The 23,026-nt window shown below is 38.6% G+C and overlaps 3 protein-coding genes across 7 annotated transcripts; 1 reads left to right on the plus strand and 2 right to left on the minus strand.

Moving 5' to 3' along the window:
- Positions 1-306: 306 nt before the first annotated feature.
- Positions 307-8,498, minus strand: LOC111291019 (protein LPA2-like). The gene is made up of 3 exons (XM_089768110.1): positions 8,105-8,498; positions 1,577-1,776; positions 307-734 (listed from the first exon to the last, which is right to left on the minus strand). The coding sequence occupies exons 1-3, from the start codon at positions 8,311-8,313 to the stop codon at positions 589-591; spliced, it is 555 nt and encodes a 184-aa protein (XP_089624236.1). The 5' UTR covers positions 8,314-8,498; the 3' UTR covers positions 307-588.
- A 985-nt stretch (positions 8,499-9,483) lies between these two features.
- Positions 9,484-14,167, plus strand: LOC111289719 (DNA photolyase). The gene is made up of 14 exons (XM_022880986.2): positions 9,484-10,039; positions 10,183-10,316; positions 10,428-10,577; positions 10,715-10,826; positions 10,982-11,282; positions 11,555-11,768; positions 11,944-12,033; positions 12,216-12,471; positions 12,622-12,734; positions 13,080-13,178; positions 13,270-13,317; positions 13,452-13,562; positions 13,669-13,759; positions 13,842-14,167. Exons 1-14 carry the CDS (start codon positions 9,775-9,777, stop codon positions 13,940-13,942), a joined length of 2,085 nt encoding a protein of 694 aa, XP_022736721.1. The 5' UTR covers positions 9,484-9,774; the 3' UTR covers positions 13,943-14,167.
- A 52-nt stretch (positions 14,168-14,219) lies between these two features.
- On the minus strand, positions 14,220-20,815 carry LOC111289717 (Zincin-like metalloproteases family protein). Of its 5 annotated transcripts, XM_089768111.1 has the most exons (18): positions 20,501-20,815; positions 20,224-20,305; positions 20,087-20,139; positions 19,921-19,975; positions 19,520-19,658; positions 19,374-19,428; positions 19,030-19,252; positions 18,628-18,723; positions 17,763-17,882; positions 17,525-17,650; positions 17,214-17,369; positions 16,541-16,657; positions 16,199-16,324; positions 16,046-16,113; positions 15,547-15,682; positions 15,275-15,440; positions 14,519-14,696; positions 14,278-14,419 (listed from the first exon to the last, which is right to left on the minus strand). In XM_089768111.1, the coding sequence occupies exons 1-18, from the start codon at positions 20,689-20,691 to the stop codon at positions 14,413-14,415; spliced, it is 2,094 nt and encodes a 697-aa protein (XP_089624237.1). In that variant the 5' UTR covers positions 20,692-20,815; the 3' UTR covers positions 14,278-14,412. The 5 variants fall into 5 exon arrangements, with proteins under 5 accessions (XP_022736712.2, XP_022736714.2, XP_022736718.2 ...); XM_022880977.2 differs by having other exon boundaries at positions 14,220-14,696; positions 20,501-20,808; XM_022880979.2 differs by lacking the exon at positions 18,628-18,723 and having other exon boundaries at positions 14,220-14,696; positions 20,501-20,814.
- Between the last annotated feature and the right edge of the window lie 2,211 nt (positions 20,816-23,026).

Below are 23,026 nucleotides of genomic sequence, written 5' to 3' on the forward strand. Positions count from 1 at the left end.
TGTTAAGTCTAACAAGCGGAAGATAGCATCTAGCTTCCATGCATCATTGGCAGCAAGTACATGTATAAAAACCACAATTCCACTAAATCCATCCAGTGAAACCCAAAAAAAAAAAACAAATGGTCTTCAGGATTTGAAGAGTTAAATTGAGTATCACTTGTCCATAAAAGAGTAAGCATTTATTAATCCTATTTGTCAAAATATGGATATTCCTTGTAAATTGTGTGATTATTTTTCAGGTAAAAAAATGTAACAAAGAACTAAGACATGCTTTCAAAGAATTCAGACATATAACAGAATTAAAACTAATTAAAACTGTCGCATATATTGAGATACACAATTTTGTGCTGCTGCTGCTTCAATTGCCAATTAAGACACATAACGCTGCCTCAGCAGATCACAAATAAGGATGGTTAACATTCCTTGCAGGAAAATTCCGTTGTTGTGTTCTCAGTTAATACAATTCTCTTCACGAGGAAGCAGTAAAACTGAAAAGAACAGCCTGCATAAATGTACAAATACTCACTTGCTTTTAACGACAGTGTTTACTCTTACAATATGGAAATATCAGAATATTCAATAAACAATTTATTTTTGGTCTTTAAGTTTCTCATTTTGCAGGTACTTCAACACTCCGTATGCTACAGTTCCAGCAAGAAACAAGACAACAGTTGGGGTGAAAGATGGGTACAAGTACTTCACAAGGAACTTATCCCACCCTTCTGGTAAGAAGCCTGTAAACATAAAACAGCTAATAAGTTATCAGGGATCACAACTCATAGCTTCAAAATGCCAACAGAAATCATTTTCATAGTTTGACATGTCCAACTTCATGGAAATGTAGACTTATTTTTTGTCATTTTGTAACAATCGTAATCACTGTACATTTATTAGAGGTTAAAAAGCCTAGCAAAGCAGTTCAGCAGACCCTAATTTTCTAATGAAGCAGGTTGCAAATAATAACCCTAGTACAGGACCAAAAACAAAAAGCGATGAATCTTTACATACATCCTTCTGAAGAATGAAGAACCTAAACATCTTTGTATGATGTCGAATTATTAAGAACCGGTAACCCAATTGGAAAAGAAGCAAGTCAGCAAAAAAAAATTTATATCACATTATTGTTCCCGGTCCATCATCTATTGGAGGATGACATTGATGTGCTTTTTTTAATCAGATACGACCAAAGGTTTATCAAATGGTGAGCCTGTTATGGAATACTAAGCTTCCTTGCCCTTTGCTGGACGACACTAAAGTCGACTCTTGGTCTAAAGAAACATGATATACAGCGATTTCAATTTTCAAAGGTTTAATCCAGTCTCCAATTTACTAATTTGACCACAATAATCTTTACATTGGCGTGATGATCCAACAAGATTACTTAACTTACTTGATGTCCAAAAAATTTCTTAAACATAAAGAATTGTTTCTCCTATAAATATTGAACTTCAATTTCATTTTAAAATCAGGTTCAAATGTCTAATCCAAATGTGTACAAAAATGAAATCACTCTGCACAACATAACTTTATATAAACAGCAAAAAGAACAATATGTAGTGTTAATTTGGAGACAAACCTGAAGCAGCAAGAACAATGCCTTCCACAAGAATGAGTCCACCAAGCCCCAACCACGCCAGTAGAAAAGCACTCTCATTTTTTCTCTGTTCCTCGGCTTTAGCCTCTTCCTCTTTGCTCACAATGGCAGGTTTCTCGATCGGCGACCGCCTTATTATCCACGCCATCTCTCTTTTTCCTTTCTGCTTTTTCTTGCTGCTGCTTATGTCACGCCCTGGGCGGGCGCGCCAGGCACATCAGGTAGACCAGCAGGCGAGCCAGAGGTTGAGGCCCGCAGACCAGGCGTGCTGGCGGGTATCTGTGCGCAAAGCCTAGCAGACGAGCTCATAACACCCGCCCGACTTGCAGGTCAGCCCATGAGACCAAGGCCTGGCATACAAGCTGCCCGCACCACATCCAGAAGGGCTCAAGGTGCTGGACACGTTTCTGGAAGCAGGCAGGATCAGCAGCAGCATCCTGACAGATTTGGTTGACCCTGAAAATCAGGAGCCAGCATCCTAATTGATTGTAATCCCATGATTTTAGCCTTTATTCTAGGGATTTGCGATTAAGTTGTAGCTGGAGCCTCAACTATAAATAGAGGGCTGCTCTATCATTTGTACACCATCAAACACTTCTGTTTTAGTGAATACAAGAACATTTCCAGAATTCTGTCTTCTTGTCCTGTTTCTCTTTAACTTGCGTAATCAACCCTTCCCATTGTTCTAGTGCCCGCACGCTTGTGTTTTAGGCTGACTTAGGCATAAAGGAGGAGATTCCAAGCCTAAGGCCGCACGGATTTTGAGTCTAAGGTCGGAGCTCGTGACAGTTGGTATCAGAGCAAGTTTGATTCTGCGTGTTTGTGTTGTGCAGGTTAGATCGTGATTGAGGAGATGGCATCCCAAAGCGATGTTGCTAGCCAACAACCAGAGGCCCATGAGCATGGCTGGGGAAGAGGCAAGAAAGCTAGTTCTAGAGATATCTGGTCTACCATGGACGGTAGGCTGCCCAAGGTGGAGGTGACCGTGGGCGACATGGGGGAGAAGCTTGAGGAAGTAGAGACTCACATTGCATCGCTAGACTCCATGAGGGAAGAGATCCAAAGTGAGCTAAAAGCTGCTTTCAACAAACGTTTGGACGTGTTCACCAAAAAGAACCAGACTTTGGAGGCTGAAGTGCGGACCTTGCGCGATGGCATGGAGGCCATGCGCCAGCGGATGGAGGAGCTTACCAGTGAGCTCATTACTTGCAAGACTGCCATTGGGAATGGCATGTTTGCTGGAGTGTCCAGATCCAGATTGGATGTCCCCAAGCTTAAGGAGTTCAAGGGGACTAGGGCGGCCAAGGAAGTAGACAACTACCTTTGGGGTATGGAGCAGTACTTACAGGCCATGGGCATGCAAGACGAGGCGATAAAGGTAAGCACCGCTGCTATGTATCTCACTGATGTAGCGTTATTGTAGTGAAGGGGCAGGTGTGATGATGTCAGGTGTGGGAGCGTCAAGATTGGAACCTGGACAGAGTTCCAAAAGGAGTTCAAAGAACAATTTTACCCGGAGTATGCCGATGATGAGGCGCGGGCAAAGTTACGCAAGCTGAGCCAGCAAGGGGACATAAGGGAGTATGTCCAGAAATTTTTTGAACTGATGCTACAGATCTCGGATCTAGGCGAGAAAGACGCCTTCTTTGCTTTCATGAATGGGCTGAAGCCGTGGGTGAAGCATGAGCTACAAAAGAGAGGAGTTCATGACTTGGCTAAAGCTATGACTACTGCTGAGGCCTTGATAGAGTTCAAGCCTCTGAACAAGTTCGAGTCTTCCAAGCCCAAGGGTAAGGGCAGGGACGATAGGGACCGGAAGAAGCAGTCCAAGGGGAAGGACCGTGATCGAGAGTCCAAGGATGGAGACCGAGACTGTTCAACCAAAGATGGTGAGAGGAAGCCACCAGCAGGCAAGTGGAAAGCAAAAGGGGACCGAGAGCCACTAGCATGCTACCTATGTGGAGGGAGCCATATAGCGCGTAATTACCCACAGAAGGGCAAGCTGGCTGCTGTAGACAAGGAGTCTGACGATGAGCCAGAGTTAGGGGTAGCAAAGCTTGGGTCGTTGGTGCTGAATGCTGTCCAAAGTAAGGGGAGCCGCAAGCCAAAGGGCTTGATGTTTGCGGATCTGATGGTTGCGGGTCAGAAGGTGAGAGCACTGGTGGACACAGGTATCTCACATCTTTTTATTTCAGGTGATGGAGCCCGAAAGCTTGGACTAAAGGTGCAGAAAGGGACTGGTACCATTAAGACGGTGAACTCCAAGAAAGTTTCAGCCATTGGAGTAGCACGGGGTGTGAAGTTACAGCTTGGAGACTGAAAAGGCAAGGAGACCATTGAGGTAATACCCCTTGATGACTATGAGTTTGTGATTGGGTTGGATTTTCTTGTTCGAATTAACGCCCTCCTTGTGCCTTTTACTGATTGTGTTTGCATCTTGGATGCACGGTGCCAATGCCTAGTACCATTGAGGAGAGGGTCTGGAGTTGGGTCGCGGGTGGTGTCAGCCATCCAATTTACCAAGGCGGTAAGCAGACAAGAAAACACCTTCTTGGCAGCCATAAAATACGATGAGCCAAAAGAGAAGGAGACCGAGTCACCCTTAGGGGTGCTAAAGGTGCTGAAGACCTTTAGTGATGTGATGCCTGCAAAGCCGCCTAGCAAGCTGCCACCTAAGAGGGAGGTGGATCACAAGATCGAGCTGGTGTTTGAGGCCAAGCCACCAGCCAGAGCCCCTTACCGAATGTCTCCACCAGAGTTGGAGGAGTTGAGGAAGTAGCTCAAAGAGTTAGTTGATGCTGGCTTTATCAGGCCATCGAAAGCACCCTATGGTGCATCGATTCTATTCCAACGCAAGCATGATGGGTCGTTGCGGCTGTGCATAGACTACTGGGCTTTGAACAAGCTGACCATTAAGAACAAGTACCCCATCCCACTCATTGCGAACTTGTTCGATAAACTTGGAAGCGTAAGGTGGTTCATCAAGTTGGATTTGAGGTCGGTCTACTATCAAGTCAGGATCGCGGAGGGAGATAAGCCAAAGACAGCATGTGTCACTCGGTATGGTTCGTATGAGTTCTTAGTGATGCCTTTCGGACTCACGAACGCCCCAGCAACATTCTGCACCCTTATGAACAAGGTACTTTAGTCATTCCTTGATCGGTTTGTTGTGGTTTATTTGGATGACATTGTGATCTATAGCTAGACTTTGGGAAAGCATGTAGACCACTTGAGACAGGTGTTCGAGGTGTTACGGGCGCACAAACTGTTTGTCAAGAGGAAGAAGTGCTCATTCGCCCAGCAGGAGATCCCGTTCTTTGGCCACATAGTGGGAGGTGGCAGGATGCGCATGGACGAAGGCAAGATAGATGCCATCCTGGAGTGGCAACCGCCAGCCAAGGTCACTAAGTTGAGATCGTTCCTTGGGCTGGTTAACTACTACATGCGCTTCATCAAAGGTCACTCAGCAATAGCCACGCCATTGACTGACTTGCTCAAGAAATAGAGAGCATGGGAGTGGAGCGCAGGGTGCCAAGAAGCCTTTGATAGGTTGAAGCGAGCTGTGATCGAGGAGCCAGTCTTGGCCTTGCCAGACCATGCTAAGCCGTATGAGGTGCATACGGATGCATCAGACTTTGCCATAGGGGGCGTGTTGATGCAGGAGGGACGTCCAGTCGTGTTCAAGAGCAGGAAGCTGAACGAGACTGAACGTAAGTACACGATCCAAGAGAAGGAGATGACTACAGTGGTGCACTGCTTGCGCATTTGGCGCTATTACCTATTGGGGTCGAGGTTTGTGGTGAGGACGAACAATGTGGCGACCAGCTACTTCCAGATGCAGAAGAAGCTGTCCCCCAAGCAGGCGATATGGCAAGATTTTCTTGCAGAATTTGATTTCCAGATGGAGTGCAAGCCAGGACCGGTGAACCTAGTGGCAAACGCCCTGAGCAGGAAGGCTAACCTTGCTGCCATTAGCCAACCAGAGGGGTCATTGGTGCCGCACATCAATAAGGGACTTACGCATGATCCTACAGCCAAGGCTTTGATGGAGTACGTCCAGTAAGGTAAGACTAGGCGGTTTTGGTTGCATGATGGTTTGCTGTACACCAGGGGCAATAGACTATTTGTGCCGCAGCACGGGAAGCTCTGCAAAGAAGTTTTGCAAGAGTGTCATGATTCAATGTGGGCTAGACACCCAGGAGTGAGTCACACCTTGGCGCTGATCGAGGACCGGTACTATTGGCCGCACATGAGGGACGATGTGGAGGCCTATGTGAAGACTTGTCTTGTGTGCCAACAGGACAAGGTGGAGCTCAAGAAACTAGGGGGTCTCTTGGAGCCATTGCCAGTGCCAGAACGACCGTGGGAGAGTGTTTCTCTGGACTTTATAGTCGGTCTACCCAAAGCAGAAAGGTTTGGAAGCATCATGGTAGTGGTGGACAGGTTTTCCAAGTATGAAATCTTCATTCCAGCAACCAAGGAGTGCCCAGCCGAGGAGGCAGCTCGATTGTTCCTGAAGAACATTGTTAAGTACTGGGGAGTGCTGAAGACCATTGTTAGTGATTGAGACGGACAGTTCACGGGCAGGTTCTGGACTGAGTTGTTCAAGCTGTTGGGGTCAGACTTGAACTTTTTCACCAGCATGCATCCACAGACCGATGGGCAGACAGAACGAGTGAATGGACTATTGGAGGTCTACCTCAGGCACTATGTGAGTGCCACACAAAGGGACTGGCCAAAGCTGCTAGATATTGGGCAGTTTTCCTACAACTTGCAAAGGAGCGAAGCAACGAACCAGAGCCCATTTGAGGTTGTGACAGGGCAATAACCACTAACACTCGGTTCGATTGCTGCAAGTTATACAGGGTCGAATCCAGCAGCATACAAGTTTGCCAAGGCATGGCAAGAGCAAACTGACTTGGCCAGAGTTTGTTTACATAAGACGGCCAAGAGGTCGAAGAAGTGGGCAGACCAGCATAAATGGGATGTGCAGTTCTAGGTTGGAGACTTGGTGTTGATGAAGCTGCATCCCATTGTGTGCCACAGGGGGCTGCATAAAGGCCTAGTCCGGAGGTATGAGGGACCTTTCCGAGTAGTCAAGAGGGTAGGCAAGGTTGCCTACAAGCTAGATATGCCACCCAAGTCGAGGGTACACCTAGTGTTCCATGTGAGCATGCTCAAGCCGTTCCATAAGGATGAGGGAGATCCAGGACGGGCAGAGTCGAAGCGTGCGCCATTGGGAGCAAGGGCCTCATATGAGAAGGAGGTCCACAGCATCATAACTGATCGAGAGGTGAGACGGAAGAACTATCAGCCAAGACATGAGTACTTGGTGCGCTGGAAGGGACTTCCAGATAGTGAGGTGAGTTGGGAACCAGCAGAGGACTTATGGCAGTTCGGAGACCAGATCAGGCAGTACCATGCAGAAGACGCAACGAGGGCGTTACACAATCAGGTGGGGGAGAATGTCATGCCCTGGACGGGCGCGCCAGGCACATCAGGCAGACCAGCAGGCGAGCCAGAGGTTGAGGCCCGTAGACCAGGCGTGCTGGCGGGTATTTGTGTGCAAAGCCTAGCAGACGAGCTCAGAACGTCCGCCCGACTTGCAGGCTAGCCCATGAGACCAAGGCCTGGCATACAAGCTGCCCGCACCACATCCAGAAGGGCCCAAGGTGCTGGACACGCAAGGGAAGCTTCTGGAAGCAGGCAGGATCAGCAGCAGCATCCTAGCAGATTTGGTTGACCCTGAAAATCAGGAGCCAGCATCCTGATTGATTGTAATCTCATGATTTTAGCCTTTATTCTAGGGATTTGCCATTAAATTGTAGCTGGAGCCTCAACTATAAATAGAGGGCTGTTCCACCCTTATTTGTACACCATCAAACACTTCTGTTTCAGTGAATACAAGAGCATTTCCAGAATTCTGTCTTCTTGTCCTGTTTCTCTTTAACTTGCGTAATCAGCCCTTCCCATTGTTCTAGTACCCACACGCTTGTGTTTTAGGCTGACTTAGGCATAAAGGAGGAGATTCCAAGCCTAAGGCCGCACGAATTATGAGTCTAAGGTCGGGTGAATGCCCGGGTCCCGGAGTCGCGCGGGTTCGAAGCTTGAGTCTCAACCCGTGACAAGTGGTATCAGAGCCAGCCCTAAACCATTCGATCCACGCCAAGTACCTCGAGGGAGGTAGGCAGGGTGGCCAGCCTCTGTGACGAGGGCGTCACGAGGTTGGGTGAGGGAGAATGTCACAGACATAAGGAAGAGTCTTGAATCCCACATCGAACATAATAGGAGGGTTACTGGGGTATAAAAGGGTTCACACCATCTCCGCCTTGTGAGGTACCTTTTGAAGGACAAAACCGTGAGGTCAGGGGGGCCAAAGCGGACAATACCTCACAAGGGTGTGAACCGTGGCGGTCAGACTGATTCGGGACGCCGAAAGGGTGAATGCCCAGGTCCCGGAGCCGCGAGGGTTCAGAGCTTGAGTCTCGACCCGTGACACTTACGCTTGACTTGCCGGAGGGCGAGGGTGAAGAAACGGAGGAGCCAAACCTTTGGCCCAATGCGGCGGGCTTCTTGGGCGAGGAGGTGGGCTCAGGAGTGGGCTCGGCGTCGACTGTTGGCTTCTGCGATTTGATTAAAAAATCGGGTTTTGGAAAGACGGAGTAGCACTGATAGAGTCGGTTAGTAAAAGAAGATTGAGTGTGGATTCGTAGTGCCATTTTCAGTTTTAGTTGGTTACACTGATGTCGTGCAGCGTGCGCTTCATTTTTTGTGTTTCTGGATTTTTGGTTATATATCTTGTCTCTCCCCCCAAATTCTAGTATTTATGCTTGCGCCCCCTTTATTTTTTATTCTTTTCTGAAAGTGTTTAGTTAAGGTTAGATGTGTAAATGATACATTAGTATTAGTAAGTTATTTAGATTCGATTAAAATAACATTCGAATTCAGTTCGATTATTATCGAGTCAAGCTTAAGCTTAAGTAGTTTGACTCATCGATAAAGTTGAAATCGACTATTTTTATATCCGGTTGAAATAGTTTACGAGTTTAATCGAATTTTTATATTTAAATGTATTTTTATTATTTTAATTAATAAAATATCTCGAACTCGAACTCGTGTTTGAGTACAAATAATTAAATTTTTATTAAATATAATAATTAAACTTTTTTTACATATTATCGAGTTTAATCAAATAAATTTAAGTAACTTGATTTTTATATCAAATCAAATTTAAGTTAAAAAAATAAAACTTAATTAAATTCGAATCAAATTTTAAATCTTATATTTTAAATCGAACTAAATTTTAAATATAATATTATATTAACTTAAACTCAATTGATTATATTTTTAATTGAGGTAAGCACTTTTGTAAGAAGGAACTTCACTTTGAAAGCCAGAAAGGGTCAAGTGGAACTGTAAAAAGATTGCCTACCTATTTCTTGTTACTTTCATCACAATAATTTCTTTCGTCTTCTTCTATAAAATGTAATCTATTTTTTAAGAATATTAAAAGGATAAAGGGAGAACAATGATAGTAGCTAAGGAACATAAAAATTGAGGAGAAATGCTAAATTGAGAGAAAGTTCATCATTAAGTAAGTGTTATTAAAATGATGAGAGAGGAGTACAATATGATCAAGGAATAACCTACTAATATAATCCAAAAGGTTAAGATTTTATTTTTGATCCGAAAAGGTAAAGATTTATGTTTAGACCTACTTGAAATTTAATAGAAGAGGAAACGTGGTTTTTTATGCATGGAAAGAGGGTGTGGACTGACCTAGCATTTCCCCTTTTTTAAGAGTAAAAATACTAAACATTCGAATTCCCGCCTACGCACCAAAGGCAGTGAATAATGATCACGCGCCGTTTTGGAAAATGGAGGCTGTCGAGCAGTGACCACCTGATTAACCTGTTTTGGCTGATTTGGTTTCTTTCTGTTTCTCACCCCCCCCCCCCCAAAAAAAAAAAAAAAAAAAAACTTCCAAACTTAATTCTCCGCCACAACAATTCCAGATTTTATTTTTCCAGTTAAATCCAAACCATGCCAAGCCCCAGCAGTCCCTCTTCTTCGTCCTAACCTAACTCTCTCTCCCCTTTTTCCTTCCAATATCTCCCTGCTAATTTTAATGGACGGCATCGCTCTCTCTGTGTCTCTTATCACTTGCCCTCATTATACCCATGCCTCTCCTCACTTTTCCCCGCTCTCTCCCTCTCCCTCTCCCTTTCCCGCCATTTCCATTCTTCTCTCCTCGCTCAACCCCACGCCCCTCCTGCATTTGCTCGCTCTCTGCTCGAACACGAAGAACCGACACCCATTCCGACTCTGCCATTCTCTGGTTCAAACACGATCTCCGCCTCGACGATCACCCCGCGCTTTCCGCGGCCGTTCAAATGCACCGTTCTATTCTCCCCCTCTATGTCTTCGATCACCGCATTCTTTCTCGTAAGTCTTTCTCCTTCATTTATTGCCCAACTTTACTTTTTTTTTTTTCTACTTTTCTTTATAAGATTATGAATTAAGATTCGCCTAGTGAATATCAATTTTCCGAAATTTTTTTAAATTCGAAATTATTTTACTGTATTCAGGTTATTCTGATGAACTGCTGGAACTAGTTCTCTTCGCTTTGGAAGATTTGAGAAACTCTTTGAAGGGAAAAGGCTCCAACTTGATGATCCGATTCGGGAGTGCTGAAAATGTCATTGCAGAGCTTGTAAAAGAGGTTATTTTCATAGAACAATTTTTCTTATGTAACCAAAAAAAAAAAAAAAAAAGAAATTTCAAGCCTTCTTTGACTTATTCTTGTTAAACGTATCGCCGAGTATATGAACAGCTGCAAGCTACGGATGTGTTTATTGAAGAGGAGGTAGAGTATGAAATGCGTAAGATGATTGGAGTTGTCAAGGATACATTGGAAACGTCTTCGTCTTCAGATGGGAATCCCGATATTGTCATGTGGAGGACTCCATTCTATCATGTTAAGGTGGTCATGTTTTCGAATTCTGTTATTTGAATTTTTTTACATAGCTAGGTGAAACTCTTGCATTGTATGTAAGGATAGATTTTTTATATTTTTCTGTTTCCAACGTTTTCATTGTATACTTACAATGTGTTATGTAGAATCTGAAGGACCTGCCTACATCATATAATGACTTTAAAAAACTTAAGTTGCTACCAACCTCGCCTCTTCCTCTGGCAACATTATCTGCTGTAGAAACAGAGTTGGACTGGGGTAAGTTCTGGTGGTAATATTAAAAGCTATTAATGCTTATATTTGTCCACAATTGGCCTATTTTAAATGTTTTCATGCAGTAGTGATATTTTGCAAAGGTTTTTAATGCGATTGTGATTATGGCTATGGAACCTAATAGCTGAAATATGAATCAGGTCATCTACCTACTTTTAGTGATCTTAAGGAATTTATCAAAGATAAATCAGGCAAATCAAAACAGAGTTGGAATTTGATGAATGAGATGCCAGCTGAAGTCATATTGAAGGAGAATTTGTCAAAACCATCAAGAACCAACGGAAACAGTTTGATTGCCAAAAGCATGCGAAGGAGACTAGATAAATCCGTTTTTGTTACACAAAAAGGTGATGTTGTTGGAGGTGGAACAAACTCTGTGTTGAATGCATTGGCTGCATACTTGAGATATTTGGAGGGAACAGCTCGAGATGACTGGCAAGAGTATGTGATGAATTTACACCACCTAATTCAATTTAGTTGGGCCTTAAGATATTTGTGAGGATGTTTAGGTTTTTTTTGTGCTTGACCTGTTTAGAGGATTTTGATTATGCAAAATGAATTTGTCTTAACCTGTGGTTTCCTAGTATATGTTGTCAGTTTGTATTTTATTTGTGTGAAATGGGAAGAATGTAATTTGAAGGATGATATGGACAAGTTCATGTGGTCATCATGTTTAAATTATCTAAATGTCCTTTGCATTGATTTCGTTGTAGGGTACACAAAAGGCTACGAAATGCTGAAACTCGTGATGGTGCTTCTTTTACTTCACTTTTTGGCCCTGCTCTTTGTCTTGGCATCATATCTAGAAGGAGAGTGCATTATGAAGCTGTCATGTATGAGAAAGAACGAAATGCTGGATTTCTATCTCCATTTGGATATTCTGCAGCCACTGTTGCTGCAGCAGCTGATGCTGTATGCTCCATGGAGGTAATTGCTACTTTACATTGATATTTGTACAAATAGAAATGCTTAATTGACGATTCTTCTGAACAGCTTTATTCTTTGTATGATTTTCATTGAAAGCTTTTTTCTCTTCTTAGGTTTTGATAGACAATTTTAAGTGCAAGGCCTTCTAAAGCATTACAGTTGATTTTGGTGGCAGTGGTTTTGGCTTTTGGCTCTAAAAGATCAACTAACTAATGAAGGACTGTACTCTGTACGGATTTGGAGATGGCGTGGACATCTAATTCAGGTTTGCTGTTGACATCTAATTCATACCTTTGGAATTTAAATCTGCAGTGTAGTTTATTTTGTGATTAATTACTTCTGATAGGATGAGAAATCTTATTCATTCTTGATATACTTTAAGTACTTTACTTTGGCTGGGTTATAAATTCTGTAACTTATCATTATAACCAACATTTTTTTTTCCAGTATACAGTAGTTGGCCATGAAGGTCCTGCTATTCTTCTTGTGCATGGTTTTGGTGCCTTTCTTGAGCACTACCGTGAAAATATAAATGGCATAGCTGAAGGTGGAAACCGTGTCTGGGCCGTTACAATGTTAGGATTTGGCAAATCAGAAAAGCCCAATGTTGTGTATACTGAACTCCTGTGGGCTGAACTGCTGAGAGATTTTATCATTGAAGTTGTGGGTGAGCCAATGCATCTAGTAGGGAACTCAATAGGTGGTATGTTATCAACTCTAAGCTACATCGTACCTTTCCTAAAGTGCCCATACAATCTGTTCCTCTCTGTCTGAAAGTAACTTATCTGTTTGACTAAACAATTTGTTACTATTTCTTTTTGTTGGTCTTATACTTATTTATTTATATCTCCAGGTTATTTTGTCGCTATTGTTGCTAGTCTCTGGCCTACTTTGGTCAAGTCTGTCATCCTTATCAACAGTGCTGGCAACGTTATTCCTGGATTTTCTTCTCAGCGATTTTCTAATGTAAGTCCGGCAAAATAATTGACAAGTTTTCTGATGTCAATTTGTATCTAACCTTTTTTTATGAATTATGACGTATGTGCTTACTAGTTTGTCTCTTGAAGCTATCTATTTTGTCAGCTATTGCTGAGAAATTGTACCTGTCTACCATCAACTTGGTTATTATTTGGCAATTTATGTTTGTCGCCCATGTTTATTTTTACTCTTATTATGTTGAGTGGAAACTAAATAAGGGTATTAAAAGACAAGTTTTGATTTACTCTTGCGGTTTTGAGAAATAGCCTAGTATCAAATAACTGTCTTAACTATCATCCCCAGCATTTGATATTCAATATATAAATTTTTCAGGAGAGGCGAACCTCAGGTGCTGCAGGACTGGGTGCTCAACTCCTTTTATTCTATTTGAGGTTGAATATCAGGAACATAGTTAAAAATTTGTACCCAACTGTAAGGATTTTATTGATGCTTCCTGCGTTCTTATTTTTCTTTTCATTTTGCATTTAGCCTGACTTAGTTCAGCGGCCTTTCACTTTTGCAGAAAACCAAGCGAGCTGATGATTGGCTTATTAACGAAATGCTGAGAGCAGTATCCTCTCTGTTGTTTGAACTGCATGAGCATGCCCACACACACACACACTATACACAAAACCACAAAATGTTGTTTAGTGGAAGTAGGAACTAATTATGTGCCCCCTAAAAAGTGATCTTGACATACTCGAGTCCTATGATCCTGGTGTGGTAGCGGTCCTGGAAAGTATTTTCAGTTTTGACCTCTCAATCCCTTTGAACTATCTCTTGGAAGGATACGAGGAAAAGACTCTAATTGTGCAGGTAAATTCCCTCTATATGGAAAAGAAGTTATTAATCTCTCTCTATGGCTTGTGGTTTGGTTGATTTGGTTACTCATATGAGCATTTCAATCGGTATATCTTGTTAGGGAATGAAAGACCCACTGTCAGACTCCAAGGCCAAACTAGCCATGCTCAAAGAGCATTGTGCGGGGCTTGTAATAAGGGAATTGGATGCCGGTAATAAGCTTTTCTATCTCAATTATCTTGCCCCTCCCTCGTTCTGGCAAAATTTTATTGCTTCCCATTTTAAACGTTTCAGGCCATTGCCCCCATGATGAGCAGCCAGAAAAAGTGAATTCCATCATCTGGGAATGGGTAGTAGCTGTTGAAAGAAAACGGCCTGCAGAGACTTATAAGTAGCGACCCACATTACTTCCGAAGCTGTCGTCATTTCTAACCCCAATGCCCTTGATTGTTAAATCTTGCTTGGATTTATGTCAGGCCTCATGTAAATCTTACAAATGCCATATTAAAATTGAATATCTCGATTGCCAATGGTCAATTCCAAATTGACAGTAATACATAATCTTCGAAGGTGATTCATCATCGTAGAATATAATTGGGAATTTGGGATGTTTCATAGCAGTTTCGGTTCATTACACTGCCATTTCAGTGACTACCCGATGCCTGATAGCTTTCACCCAAAATTGATTGACTGACTTTGACAATGTCTACTACATTTGATTGGAATGAATTAAACAGCAGTCAATTATAATTTATTATCGACAAATAATTTCCATCAGAAATTGCTAGGAGCCCTAAATAAATAAAATCTTACCCCAAATAACATGTTCCATCGCAATGACGACGTACAAGGCACAGCTGCAGAATCAGCTGCTAAAAAAAAAAAATCAATAATATAAACTCCTTTCGCCCGACAGCTTCATTTCTTCCAAACAACTTGTGATATCAGGAACTATCCCTCCATTATGATACCTTATAATGCCATCCCCCACTAGATCAGTCAACAAATCAGCCGGTTCTTTGGCTCCTCCATGCTGCAAAAGTTTTGTTCTGAGTGCAGTTCCGGTTGCAAGTGACAGAGGATCCTCTTGGCATAGCTTCTTCCATATAGTTGCAGCAAAGCACTTGGCATACAAGTAGCTGTAATAACCTACCAAATTGAAAACCAAAAATCATCAAACAAAAAGTAATCACACTGAAATTATCACTTCAAAATTCATCATGCCGAGCTTAAAGAAAGCAGCTAGGAAACCTAAGTCAATTTTAAAAAGCAATATTACATTTTCATGCACAGGACTAATAATGAAGTAGCAAACAGATCAGATGTATTATGTTGCTCAAATAAGAACTAGGATATGATACATAAACTCGTTATTTCTTTCTTCATTGATTTGTGATGAACTATACAGTGATGGTTACAGCATTATAGCAATGTTTATATTATGGCAGACATATTTTAACCTCAAATTTCACATTAGGTGCACAATTCTAAACATAAAGGATCATATATGCAAAATATGCAACTTCATTAAACATCCATGCAAACACACAAATTGAGGAGCCCCAGTGCCTTATTTTGAGATTTATAAAAAGTAGCTGCATTCAACCCCTTGAGCTTGTGATATAATATGGCATTTGAACTCATATTTATGATTTTATGTATGAAAGAAGACAAAAATTATACTTAAAATATGTATGCATTAACAAATTTATGATTATAAATATTACCAGCACCATAGGTGAGAAAGTGACTAAATCGTATCTGCATATGTGTACCCTCCACATGCTTCTCATTGCTGTGTTGTCTTTTCAAATGTGCAACAATAGAACAAGTATCTCTTGGCTCAGGTAACCGATCCCCAAAAAGTGTTTGGTCAACCAAAGCATAAAATATCTAATGAATGCCAAATGAAAAACAGAAAGCCTGGTGAATTCCTTTATCCATACATTAAATGTACTTTAAAACATATATGCTGATTCATTCAGAGGACTAGATAGACCTGACGTTGCAATTCAGTTGCTGCAAACATGTCTCTTGCACCATTCAGTGACTTAACCAACTTCTCAGGTATCACTTCTCCAGTTGAATAATGTCTAGCAAATTTCCTCAGAACTCGGTAATCCCGAGCATAGTACCTAGAAGAATTATCAAATCACTGTCAGCATCAGGTGATGATAAGGTACTGGACACAAGTTAAAAATATTAAAATGCACCATATACATGCACACACTCTCTCTCCCTCTCCAAAGATCAGGTTGGTAACAACAAAATGGGACATCTCAAAACTTAAAATGGGCCACATATAAGATTGCACCAATGTCAAAATGGACCACACATACATCTCTCCCTCTGAGGGAAAAGGAACACATGCATTTTAACAGTATAATCATGCATATTTGCTTTCTTTCAACTCATACATTCTCAAAGCTAGTTTAGTTTTGCTGGCTATGAAAAAAAGCATAACGATATTACTGCAGTAACTACAACATTCCACTCACTCAAATAGGTTCGAAGGTGTCTCAGCAAAGTCAAGAGCCACCCTAGTGCCTGAAAAATGTTGGTAATCCTACATGAATAACCAAAAGAGATTACAATAATAACGATAAGGACTGATAGTGAGCTTTCTTAGTGGTAAAGTCTCAACAAACTACCGTTCTTGAGAGCAATGCATGAAGAGCATGTCCGAACTCATGAAATAAAGTTTCCAGTTCACCATGATTAAGCCGCACAGTTGATGAATCATGAGGCCTTGAAAAATTAAAAACAAGGGCCATAACCTGCAAAAATACGATTATAAAAGTAAACTTTGAGAGAAACTAATGTTTAAACCAAAAAAGAATTTTCAGGATAAGTGAATAAGGAGAGCAAAAGAATTTTATTTAAGATAACTCGACTGAGAAGATTTGTTTAAATGGAAATATAACAAAGTGCTAGAAAGAGAGAAAAAAGAATGCAAACAAAGTTGACCAATGCTTATAACTCTATTTACATACAGGGAGTTGATATTCGGTGTCAGAAATTTCTCGTCCCCCTTTAATTGCAAAAGTGGCACAGCCTGGATATTTGCCTTTCCTCGAGTACAGATCAAGGTACAGATACCCTAGGTCACCCTGAAGCAAATGCATAATGCCTGACTATAATGCTGTAATACAAATGAAAAGAAAAAAAAAAAAAGAAAAGAAAAATCTGCAGAAACATATTCCAACATGCATAAACTTGTAATGGAAGCATCTACATTTTCTTTATTCAGCATCTTTTTGTTACAAAAAGATGAATAAAGTAGATGGTCTCCAGAATGGCAAGAATTCAGAATCACAAATGAAAAAGAAAAACTTCAGATCCCTCCAAAGAACAAATGCAAGTCTATTCCAGCATCAGAAGTTAAGTAGAAAGCAACTAGTGAAAGAATGTATTCAAGGCAAATATCACCATAGAAAACCAAAAATTAGGACTTACAGGTATCAGGAAAATTAAAGAACTTTAAATAGTTGAGGCAAGAAAAGCTTTGAAAAAAAAAAGAATTAAACATTTTAACAGGATCCTTTACTCATGGAGGATAAAAGTATGAACTCAGAATATATGCAGTCTGTTGTGTCAGTAGTATCTTTCACAATGTGAAGATACTTTTCAAACTAGTCTACACTTTTTAATCATCGAAGTACATACCTCTTCAGGATGATGAAGGCACATTTTAAGCACATCAGGGTGCCATGATTCACCAGGTGCCATGGGAATGCTATCAAAGTTTGCACCAAATAGTGACTTTACCAGCAGTTTCAAGCCCTCAATACACTGTGGCAGAGAGAAATATGATGCCACAACCTGCCACAATATTGGGAACAAAAAGACTTAGAGAACCTAGAGTATTAAAAAGAAAAAACTGGAACTTTAAGAAGTCACCAGTCAATGAACATAAGTGAAATAGAACTTTGCTTATTATAAATTGTAAGCAACACAGATAGAAGTTTATAACCTACAGAGGAGTCCAAATTGTAGGCAGAAGACTTTATCATTGCCGTATAGTATGGCTCATCCCAAGGTTCTAGATCTACACATCTTTGACCACATACATCTCTCTTCAAATTTCTAATTGCCTTAAACTCCTGCAGGAAAAATGACAAATCAGTAACGTAAGGAAATAGCAATAGAATCTACTGCCACCTATGGGTTCAACAACTTCACACCTCACAAGTACTAACAAGAAACCTGTCATACCTTGTCAGCACTTGGTTTGACCATATTGCTCATCTCAAGCAAAAAAGAAATTACCACCTCTGGTGATGAAGCCATGTTTAGTTTCATTACAAATTCAGCATAGGATTTACACCCCATTATCTGTATCATTCAATAGGAACAAACTAATGGCTCATAAATCATAAGAATTCATTAAAATTTTTCAATTAGTACATGGATCAGAAAATTTGTTATAAACCGTAAAAATAATGTAAAAGCATTCTACTCACAAACAACTTTCATTTTGACATTATAATTACAGCAGGTTTTTTTATTTCTACACATATAGCTGCAACCATTTACAACCAAGCCATTCAAATATCCTTCTCATCAAGTACGAAATTTCTCCTTAGATAAATTAAAATTAAGTTGCTAAAATACTACGGCAAATTCCAGAAGGTACGTATTTAATTGCTTGATAATAGGAAGATTGAAACTTCAAAAATGAATGTTGAGTTATCAATATAACCAGGCAAATAAAGTACGCTGCTAATGTAAGAATATCTAATCCTGAAACATGAACATTGACCTTAACCTAGAAGTAGATCCTGAACTTGCCAGTAAAACACATCATCTTCCAGTCCAGTTACAGATATTATCTTCCTAAACTAGCCTCAAACTTTTTCTTAGACTTCAACCAACATAGAAAAACTAAACAAGTTTAAGAATCCAATTTCAGGGTGACTTCTTCAATTTTTAAAGTTTAGAAATATCTTATAGTAATACATTCAACATTCTGAAAACATTCACATAGTCATTAAGTGATTGCCATATCAAATCATCACACTATATAAAATACAATTTCATTGTTGCTCTTTGCCAAACTACATACATGATTATAAATTACCTGAGCAAGCTCATGTCTAGAAGCTATAAGTTTATCAAGAACTTCGTGGTTTGCATGCGGGACAGAGTTACCTTTCAAATATGCCATTTTCCTAACCTGAGAAAGTAAGTGAAGTGGTAGACTTTGTTACTTCTACAAGACTACAATTTGCAAATAACAATAATTAAATGATACCCTTTAAAATTCTCCTCTACTCTTAGAAAAAAAAAAAAAAAGAAAGGAAACTCAGTGTTTTGCCTAAGTAAACTTATTAGAGAGAACATATAAATAGGAATAACTGAATGATGTTATTTGTCAAAATCTCGCGGCTGGAACACTGATTTTGCTAATTGTGCAAGTCTCAATTTTAACAAAATGCAGAAAAGAGTCATTGATTTCTTGGATCCAAATGATGAAAGCTACCTGATCATCTGCTGTCAATTGTAAAACGGAGAATAGAGTACGTGGCTCTGTTATGATCTGGAAACCCTTTGCTTGTTCATCATCTAATGAGCCTAATGAATCCTTTGACACTCCGGATTTTAGGCGATAGATAGGCTTAAGGAGATGTTGTATTTGTCTTGGGATGCATGATGCTGGGAATATATCCACATGACCTGGGTCAGTAATAATATTTTCACCATACCTGGGAGGATGCGATAGCATACAAATTACAAATCAAAATCCAGTAGCCACCTGCTCCAATAATATTGTGGTAATGCTACTAAGATGTAGACAGAACACCAGAAAAAGGGTAATGTGCTTACTCCCTGCATAGCTGAAGAGCATTTAGATTTAGCTGATTCACTCTATCTAATTTTCCTGCAATACCAAGTGGATGTTTACATTTTAGTCCCTAAAGAGGAAAAATAAGTTCAACATAACTGATTGACAGTATCAAAAGGATATATACCAGAAGGGAGATGAATGCCACCCTTCTCAAAGTCAATACGTAAGTGGAGAGCAGCTCTATGAGCTTCCTCTGTAAGCAAATGACCATCTTGCTCTGCCTTTTTCACCGCATTATAAAGAGTATGATTTGTATTAAGAAACTGTAATGACAAGAAAACACAACAAAGCTGTTATTGCCCAATAGCACGTAAAAATCCTCCATGCACATGAAATTTAAAATTGATGCAAAACATGCTACTTTAACCAAGTATCCTACATCAAAATTTTCTTGTTCAATGTAGTTTTCCTCAAAAGAAATTATTCCCCATAACCTATTATGGAAAAAAATCCTATCGTTGTTTTAACAAATCACAAACATAAGGGAAATAGATCGCCTATGGTTAACATCATTGGTCACCTCACATGTAGATATTCATTAATTCTCATCGACGCTTTGTTAGCCTCCTGGACAAATCCTCTGAAACAACAAAATTTATAATATATAATTAAAAGTAAAACAAAATGATAAAAACACGTTTAACCTTATCATTCAAAATTTAAAAAAAAAAAAAAAAAAAAAAAAAAAAACCTAGCCGGATGAGTTTGTCTGCATAGTTCTGCGGAATCAACAACAGAACAGACCTACAAAATCAAACTTTCACTTAAGGCATTTCTTAAAAGTGATATTAACAAAGAAAAGAAATATGAATATAGCAAAGAACCTACTGTGTCCGAAATCTCATCCATGGCTCGGATGATTTCAGCCGAAGATGGCATGCCAGCTATATAATCAACCAGCTCCCCGGACCTAATAACCGTAAAAAGAATAAATTGATTACAATTTGAAACAAACATAAAATCATATAACAACTAATTATTCACGTAGGCTACTAACTATTTAAAGCTCACAGAAGTTTTGAAGTTCAAAGCAGCCAAACTTGACAATGCAAAATCTTTAAAAAGGTTGAGGTTGTTCGTGAAGCAATTTGAAATGACTCTTTACCTTTCAATGGCGTCATCGACAAACCGTTGGAAACCTTTAGGGGACTTCAAATGATCGAAACCGTAGAGACCGGTAGGGGATGCGTTCTGTCGATCAACGGCGCGGGTTCTGAAATGGCGGTGGCTAATGAGTGGTTTAAGTAGACGTTCGAAATGAATATTCGGGTCGCGCCTCCTGATGAAATTCCACATCTCAGTGCCGGTACTTGCGACGCTGCCCGCGGCTACTTGTGCTGCTGTCGAAGGCTTGGACGGGATTTTTTTTTTTTTTTGTTTTTCTTTTCTCTGCACGTTTAGCAAATGGATCGGGCGGCGTTCGGATTGTTAAGGGCAGTCCACAAATGAAAAATAAACGAATATGTGCTGAGGGCTGGATAATATAAACCCACTAAAGTTTGGGCCTGCCGGAGCTTGCTTAGACTAATAAAAATATCTTAATAAATGACCTGACCCAAAAAAATTTTAGAAATCCCGACAAATGGCTAAAAATAGGTCCAATTTCTGGTCTTCAACTATGATTTTTAAAGCTCAATCTTGATCTGATCCAGCCAATGTTATTTTTATTCAAATTTAATTTTAAAAATATTTTTGAAACATTAAAAATATAAATCTAAATAAGTTTGTTTTATATGCCTTGCTTACCATATTTTTAGGTTCTACAAATAAGATTAGAATTAATGTATGTTTATTTATTTATTTATTTATTATTTTCATATTTATAAATCTATTCTATTAGGACAATTATCAATTCTTTTATAAATGAAATATATGAATTTCAATATCAATAAATGGGCAATTTTTTCTTTAAATATATATTTTTTTCATAATAAAAATTTAGATAAATGAATACGGAGCTTAATAACACCCATTTTAATAACTATGTTCTTGATATAAAATTTTAAATTATATCCTACAAACAAAAAAATCAAACTATAAATAAATGTACATAAGTAGGCGAGTGTTGGTATAAAAAACAAGTATTATGGGTCACTTTTAATCATGGGTAAAGAATTACATTTCTTAATTAGACATTCCTAAAGCTCTAGCAAATAGCGACTAGAGGATTGTTTTTTCTTTCTTTGGTTTGGAAGTATTTACCGTATAATGTGCAAGAGAAGCGTGATTGGTTTACCAAATCAAGTTTCTTTGTAAGAAGGGGGTATAGTGCCCTTTTTAACATGTTTGTAATGTTTCATTTCCAACCAAAATTCCACCAAATTTTTTGGTGAGAAAAAAAGAGTTAAGATATTATAAAATTTTTAAATTTTATTATTTTATTTAGATAAATTTTTAAATTTTTATTATATTTTTAAATAAGATTTTGATTTTTAATTTGCATCCAAATAAACTTTAAACTTTATTTTATATTTAAATAAATTCCTAATTTTTAATATGTATTTAAATAAGTCTTTAAAATAAATTAATCTTTTATTTAAAATAAATCAATAAAAATTTATTTAGATACAAATCAAAAATTAAAAATTATTCAGATATAATAAAAATTTAATAACTTATTTAAAATAGTAAAATAATTTAGAAACTTTTTTAATATTTTATCTAAGGATAACAATGGAAAAGATATTTATTATATCGGAGTCTGTTTAAATATTCGTTCACGTTTAATATTATCATAACAATTTTAAGGACCGCTAAACAAATATTTTAAAAGTTTTAAAAATAGGAAGAATTACCACCAATTTTTTATTGAAGTGTGATTGTCCACCTAAAAATTTATCTTTTTAATAAAATAATAAAATAAATTTATAGTTTATTAAAAAGATGTTTTGATATACAAAAATAACATTAGGTTTGAAAGTAGGTTACGTATGAAAAATGATTAGTAAACCCATAATAACGATTAAAAAAAGGTATAATTGATCATATATTATCCTTATTATTGGTAAAATAGTCTTAATTCTAATATTTAAAAATAATTCCTTCAAATTTTATTTTTTTGATGAAAATCCATTTTCTCTTTTTCTTTTTTTTAATAAAATCTTTTATTAGGAATAAGATGAAAATCTTTCATATTGAAACATTTTTTAATTCTCTAATATCTAGATAGAATTTTGAAGAACTATTTGAGACTTTCATATTAATTCTTCAAAAATCTTACATAATATTCTTTTATAAAAAATAATTATTGAGAAGCCCTCAAATATTTAAGCAGGATCTCAATAATTATTTTTATTTAGAAATATTAGTTTTTTTTTTAATTTTTAAACAACTCTTCCAAATTCGTATATTTATCAATTTTTTTGAAAGCAATGAAATGTAAACAAATATCATATGGAGCAGATGTAAGACATGAATGTAAATTAAATATAAGCAATCAAGTAAATTCATCTAATACATATTTAAATTTAATTCATCTTATTTAAGAATAAAATGAGAATTCTTAGTTTCAAAATATTTCTTAATTTTTCAATATTTAGGCAAAATTTTGACAAGTCTTTCTTCACTAAGAATTCTTATGATATTCTTTAAAATCTGATTTAATATTCCTTTAAAAAAAGTACTTATTGAA

This window comes from Durio zibethinus, chromosome 11 (assembly GCF_047325235.1).
Source record: "Durio zibethinus cultivar Kanyao isolate XHJ-2024 chromosome 11, ASM4732523v1, whole genome shotgun sequence".
NCBI classification, from domain to species: domain Eukaryota; kingdom Viridiplantae; phylum Streptophyta; class Magnoliopsida; order Malvales; family Malvaceae; genus Durio; species Durio zibethinus.